At 43.0% G+C, this 6,912-nt stretch overlaps 1 protein-coding gene across 1 annotated transcript; it reads left to right on the forward strand.

Moving 5' to 3' along the window:
- Positions 1-2,264: 2,264 nt before the first annotated feature.
- On the forward strand, positions 2,265-6,286 carry LOC149274462 (uncharacterized). Its single transcript, XM_089505490.1, has 5 exons — positions 2,265-2,378; positions 4,509-4,689; positions 5,305-5,435; positions 5,545-5,710; positions 5,865-6,286. The coding sequence occupies exons 1-5, from the start codon at positions 2,265-2,267 to the stop codon at positions 6,284-6,286; spliced, it is 1,014 nt and encodes a 337-aa protein (XP_089361616.1).
- The last annotated feature ends 626 nt before the right edge of the window (positions 6,287-6,912 follow it).

Here is a 6,912-nt window from a genome sequence, read left to right on the forward strand (position 1 = left end):
TTTTTTCTTTCCATTTCTTTAATGAAACAGCTAAAATGTTTGGGTGTCACGGCTGAGACAACTTACAACACCCCCCATTCACTGCGTTTAAGCGTGGAGAAGAAGGCTGAATGGATTTCAGCGAGGGCCAACGTGGCGCTCTTCATTGCTGCTCATCGAGGATACCTTAAGATGATGCAGTTCCTGCTGCAGAACGGTAAGACGATGAATATATTTGTTCTTTTTGTTGTTTTTTTTCTTTGTATGTAAAACAAAGACTGTGTTGGCAAAAAATAAGGATAAACAATTGTTGCATGCAAAAAATTAGCTTAAAGAGACCATGATATTATAGTTTAAAGAAGTGCCTTTCTGATCTTGCGTCCTGAGCTCATCCACTAGTTGAGTCAAGTCAGCTTTGGAGACAGAGGTCCTCATGTTTCCCCACAAAGCCCAAAAAGTTCAGATTTGACTTTCATCCCAATAGTCTAAGCTGTAAGTGTGAGTACAGCCTGTTTCGTTCCTGAGAATCACATTACTGACTCAAACATATAGCTTAGTGTTGTTTAGGTTCTCTAATGCACTTTACAATTAAGGCATACGCTCATTAACTCAAACATTATATTTTTGTATCTTCAGGTGCAGACATTATGGCTAAAACCCCACTGGGAAACAGCCCACTCCATGTGGCAGCAGCCATGGGCAACTATGATTGTATCAATGAGCTTTTAGCTCGTGGGGCACAAACAAAGGACATCAATAAAGAAGGTCTTAATGCCCTGGACTTGGCCACCAAGAAGGGCCATAAAATGGTGGAGCACCAACTACTCCATTCCCAGTGGAGACAGAGATCAGCCGCACCGGCAGTCAAGAGGCACCTGGATCCCTCTGAGCTATTTGCTCATCAAAAATTTGACTCCAAGATAAAAACATGGAGGAGCGGGCCTCAAGCTAAATGTTACATGGCCAACCTAACCCATCACAAAGACTTCATGGGCTCAGATTTCAGAGCCCCCAGAAAGCAGGCCATTGTGACAAGACTGCCCAAGATATGAACTAAGCTAATTTCAGATTTCACCAATGATAAGAAGTAGTCTGTTAATTAGTATAAGTTTAGTACTGGAATAAGTTTAGTACTGGAATAAGTTTAGTACTGGAATAAGTTTAGTACTGGAATAAGTTTAGTACTGGAATAAGTTTAGTACTGGAATAAGTTTAGTACTGGAATAAGTTTAGTACTGGAATAAGTTTAGTACTGGAATAAGTTTAGTACTGGAATAAGTTTAGTACTGGAATAAGTTTAGTACTGGAATAAGTTTAGTACAAGTGTTAGTTTAGTATTGGTATTAATAAAAAATACCTCCTCCATCTTGTGTATTTTTGTGTTATTTTGTATACAATGAACATTTGCTGTATATATATTTGTATATACCGTATGTTTATTTACATGGATCCATCCTTCACCACTTTCTAAATATTTAAAGGGACATCAAACCCATCATATTCACTTGAATGCATACAATAAGCTGCATCGTCCTTTTCAATTTTCAAATGTCAATTGTGCCCCCCTTGCAAATGCACTTGGGACATTCTACAAAATGCCCCCATATGTATTTGCCCCTGGCCCTGTCTTCCTAGCTCTTTTCCATGTATGTTATTTACGTACAGTATAACATTTCAACACTGGCTTGGCAGATGATGATTTCAATTAGAAGGATTTCCTGCCACAGTGTCACGCTGGGTGGACCAGCGAGGGGGGGTGTAGATACCGACGGTGAAATAACCACTCACAGTTGGGGCCGCAAGACAATCAAAGGTAACAAGAAAGCTGTAGGGAGAGGCCAAAGGACGTTAAAGCAATTCTCACAGATACCTGTAGAAGTTAGAAGCTACCGCAATTGGTGTCCCTTTGTTGTCTGCATTGATTAAGGGCAGACAGGTGTAAATGTCTCTCCGACAAAAGGAGGCGTACGAGAGGTTGGTAGCGGGTAGAACCCTCTAGTAGTGGTAGGGCGGCGTAATAGTTCATGAGCCAGCCGGCTGGAAGTATACACCAAGTGCAGAACATTAACATGGCAGAGGTCGTAGGCCGGAGAAGGTAGGAGAGGATAAATGAAGCCAAGGTCAGTAGCCAGGTACTATGTAGCGAAGTCAAATACATAGCCGAGGTCAGGGACTGGAGATATATATATATATATATATATATATATATAGTAGGTCATGAACAAGCCAAGGGTCAGAATAATGACCACACAGAATAAACTAAAAGCCACAATGCACAAGGAACGATGACAGGTTTAAATAGCTTTCCAATCACAATCCGCACCTATGGAGTGAGACGAAGATGGACGGAACAGACTCGTGGGGGGCACGTGTGCGTGCGAGGCGTCGCAGGATCGGCTGTGAGTCTGTGGAATAGCAGAGGATCGGGAGGTCAGGTGCTGACATCGAGGGGTCCTGGGGGTGCATCCTGAAGTGGCAGCAAGCCACGAGGCAATGGATTTAGCAGAAGGGGTGTGCGAGGATCAGGGCCTAACACACTGATTGGTTCCTTAAAGCATTAAACTGTCCCTTTAAGGTCTATGGGGCAAAAGACTTCTTTTGCTCTGCCATGCGCAAATAGTTCAGCGTATTTTTTGAGTAGCGACGATCACCAATTGATCACACGGCTGCCCGATAAGGTGAACAGATACATTAATACAAGCAAATTATATAATACATAAAGATGCAAATACTTTGGCAAGTACTTACCGTAAGGAGTCATGAAGACTTTATTAGATGTTTCTTCAGTAAACTTGGTCAATCTACCCAAAACAGGCAGCTGTTAAGGATGAACAAAAAGAGGAAGGTTTTTACTTCAAAATTCTGTAAGGTTACATTGAACTCACGCCTTAATCAATCCTTGATCTTAACTTAGATTCAGAATATCCATTTGCTTATCACATGCATGTATTAAACTCTACCACTTCTGCTGGGTGGCTGTTCCACTTATCTATGGCCATCACAAACTTAACTGCACCAATAAGAGTGAGACCCTTGGTATCTCTTACACGCCAGTGGCTCTGAGTTTGTACATAGAGATTACATTTTTGTTCACCAGAGGGAACGCTCTGTAAAGGTGGGATCTGTGACAAAAGAGGACAAGCATGACTCCTATCACTGTATAGTTATCCAAACACAGGTGGTGGTACAGCATAACTCCTAGCATTATATGCTAAGCCTGACAGTGGTACACCGCAACTCCCATCAATGCATAGTGAACCAGACACAGGAGGGGGCACAGCATAACTTCCATCATTATATACTGACCCTGACAGTGGTACACCAAAACTATCATTACATATGCAGAGACAGTGGTATAGCATAACTCATATCATAACAAAAGCAAGCCAGACACAAATTATTGCACATAACTCGCATCACTATATACTGAGCCAGGCACTGACGATGGTACACCATAACTCCTATCACTCTCATGTTCTCACACATTCACTCTGTGATGCTCTCTTATACTCTCACACATTCACACTCTCTCATACTCACATTCTGACTTTCACTCGCGCTAACTCACATTCTCACTCTCACTCTTATTCACACTCTCTCTCCCAAACTTACATTCTTACTCTGACATTCTCTCACACTCTCGTTCTCAGTGTCTCGATATCTACTCTGTTGGACGCTTCCATGTCCATGTGTCCTTTCCTGCCACTCCACTTCTTCTTTGTTCTGACCTCTTCTCCTCCTCTTCTGTGCATGGCAGCTAATATTTGTGAAGTACATTACAACCTGCTGATTGCAGCTCACCTATCTAATGGTAAGCTGTTCTGTTTTGTTAAAGATCCTGTGCCAGAAGATTGGAATACTGCAGCACCAGGGCAGGTGACAACTACTAGCCAGAGGCACACAATCCAAAGTAGGGGATCATAGGGATGTACCTTAGCTACATAAAATAACTTATCGCCTGTCCCCCTCTTCTCCACTGATGTTCCCTCTTCAAAGAACCTCAGAACACTTGCTGGGCATTGAAGATATCACAGGGTTCTAGAGCCCTAAACACGACAATAATGTGTATAGAAACAGCAGAAACTGTATTTACAAATGAAACTGTGTAAATAAAATTTTCTTTTATTCTATTCATTATTCTTTTTATAAACGTTTTAGTTACCTTAGTAGTTTTCATTAGGGCACAAGTGACATAAAAGTGTATTTTTATTATTGTTATTTAGGTGGGGGAAATCATAAAGCTCGTTAGATGATGAACCTGAATCAATTTAGCACATTGATTAATGTGCAATATTATGAACAGTGAAATCTTGTATTCTACTGTGACCTATAACTCTGATGATCTCATATAGTACGAATACCTCAGTATTAGCTGCCTGCTAACACAGTCCTGTGGCTTCCGTGATATCCGATACCAGGAAGTCAAAAGGAGAGGTCCCTGTTACCTAGCAGCCGGTTACCTAGGAGACAGAAAAGTCAAGCTGAGGCCTGGTCTGCTTGGCTTTGTGTTCTTCCTAAAAATCATGCAGGCTGGCAAAGGAACCCCAAGTGCCCACCAGTACTGTGTCATAGTCAGGCTGCGGGAGACGGGGGAAAGATTCACGGTGTCTGGTTGTAGCCACCATATGAAGGTCAAAGAGCTGAAGGAGAAGCTAGAGTTGGTGTCAGGAATCCCAATGCACCTCCAGAGGGTTTCATACCTAGATGATGGTGAGTAGAGACAAAAATGTAATTCTAAAGAACCAGAACCGACATATTCTGAAACCTACAGGGTGGAAGTGTATTTTCACACAGCAACACTGCAGGGCATGGTGAGCAGATCCATTAGGAGGCCTCTTGGCACCAGGGGCATGGTTGGAGGTCTCACTCCTCACTGGCATCACATGCACTTGTGGGAGTAGAAGGACGCTGGTATTGGCACCGGGCACTTGCAGTTCAACCCTCACCAGGCCACACCTGGGGCAGCTCCCCCTCTTGCCTCATGGAAGTTATGGTCCTGATGGTGAAGTTAGGGCACAGTAGCGTTGACTTGCAGCTTCCCAATCTGTGAGAAGTCTGGTAAGAGCAGCCTACCATACTGTGAACCGTCCAGGCAAAAGTAGACACACAGCACAGGCTTCCCCGCAGCTTCTTACAGATAGTCTGTGTGCGTTAAGGTAGTTGAATTTACATACACACATACACATCGCTCCCAGCCAAACAGATTACGCTCCATGTAATACCTCTCGACTACAAATGACTAGCAAGTTGACATGATTTGACTATAGGGCTCGTGATTGTATATTTTATTGTGAACATCTCTGTACAAAACCTTTACTCTTTTAGGAGATATGCCTGACAATTCTACCTTTAAATTCAATGGGATTATTCCTCGAGGAACCATCTCACTCAGTATCTGGACGTATGACGGCTGGAGTGATCTGGTGAAAGCAGCGGCTGAAGGAGACATAACAAAGGTGAGTCTTGAAAATTTTCAAATGGTTTAGAATAATGCAGAGTAAAGTCTTCCGAGGGGGTGTCAGTCGGAGAAGAAATATCAATCTTTTTTTCTCTCTCACAAAACAGCTGAAATGTTTGGGCGTCAGCGCAGAATCACCATATAACACGCCTCATTCATTGCTTTTAAGCGTGGAGAAGAAGCGTGAATGGATATCAGCGAGGGCTAACGTGGCGCTCTTCATTGCTGCCCACAGAGGGTACCTGAAGATGGCGCAGTTCCTTCTACAGAATGGTAAGTTGGTCCATAACGTTTTGGTTGTTCTCACCCCTCACTGACAGATATACAACGTGTTAATTTGTTGAGAATTCTTGACCAATTTCCATGCTGTATCTTGATAAATGGATTTGGTATTTTACTCAAACGTTACATGTTTGTATGTTTTCAGGTGCAGATGTGCTGGCCAAAACCCCACAGGGGAACAGCCCTCTCCACGTGGCAGCAGCCATGGGTAACAATGACTGCATCACTGAACTTTTAGCTTCTGGGGCACAAACCAAGGAGCCTAACAAAGAAGGTCTCACTGCCCTGGACTTGGCCAACATTAAGTGTCATAAAATTGTGAAGCATCAGCTACTGCTTTCCTTGTGGAGGGAGAGATCTGGCACACTGCCAGCCAAGAGACACCTGGATCCATCCGAGCTTTTCGCTCATCAGAAATTTGACTCCAAGCTGAAAACATGGAGGAGTGGATCTGAAGCAAAATGTTACATGGCCAACTTGACACATCACAAAGAATGCCGAGATACGGATATCAGAGCTGTCAGAAAGCAGGCCAATGTAAATAGACAAATAAAGATAAGAGCTTAAGCAATGCTAGCAGTTAATTTAAAACATGTTCAACACACATCGACGGGATAGGAAGCATTCAGCTCAACAGCAAACCAAAGTAGCCAACATTCAGCACGTCGGCTGCTGCTGAACTAACAAGAACATGGTGTCAGAGGTCTAAAGGAGAACTGTCACCATCACAACTATACTAACAAATTGGTTTCCATACATTTGCTTTCAAATTAACAGAGATAACAAAATCAGGGAGGGATAATCATGTAGATTCTGAGACATAAACACAATTATCGAGGTTCGATTGTTGTTCCGGACTGTAAAATGTACGACTTGTGGCAGATCTGCTTAACTGAGGAAACTGAAATTATCAGGAGAATCCTGGAAGTTGTTCTTTGGCAACATCTGGGAGTAATTTCTTGACTAATACATTGTAATGCCCTAGTCTCTTGCCCTGAGATTGTTTCATTGTTATCAGGGATAACCAGAAGTTCCCAGGTATGATTATTGGAATGTCACCGAGTGCACCGGCATTCATATTGGCACCAAAACTGTGCGGCGGGAGCTTCATGGAATGGGTTTCCATGGCTGAGCAGCTGCATTCAAGCCTCACATCACCAAGTACAATGCCAGGCGTCGGATTGAGTGGGGTA

Source organism: Sceloporus occidentalis, unplaced genomic scaffold (genome assembly GCF_023333645.1).
Source record: "Sceloporus occidentalis isolate IW3139 unplaced genomic scaffold, rSceOcc1.0.p SCAF_330, whole genome shotgun sequence".
In the NCBI taxonomy this organism is placed as follows: Eukaryota; Metazoa; Chordata; class Lepidosauria; order Squamata; family Phrynosomatidae; genus Sceloporus; species Sceloporus occidentalis.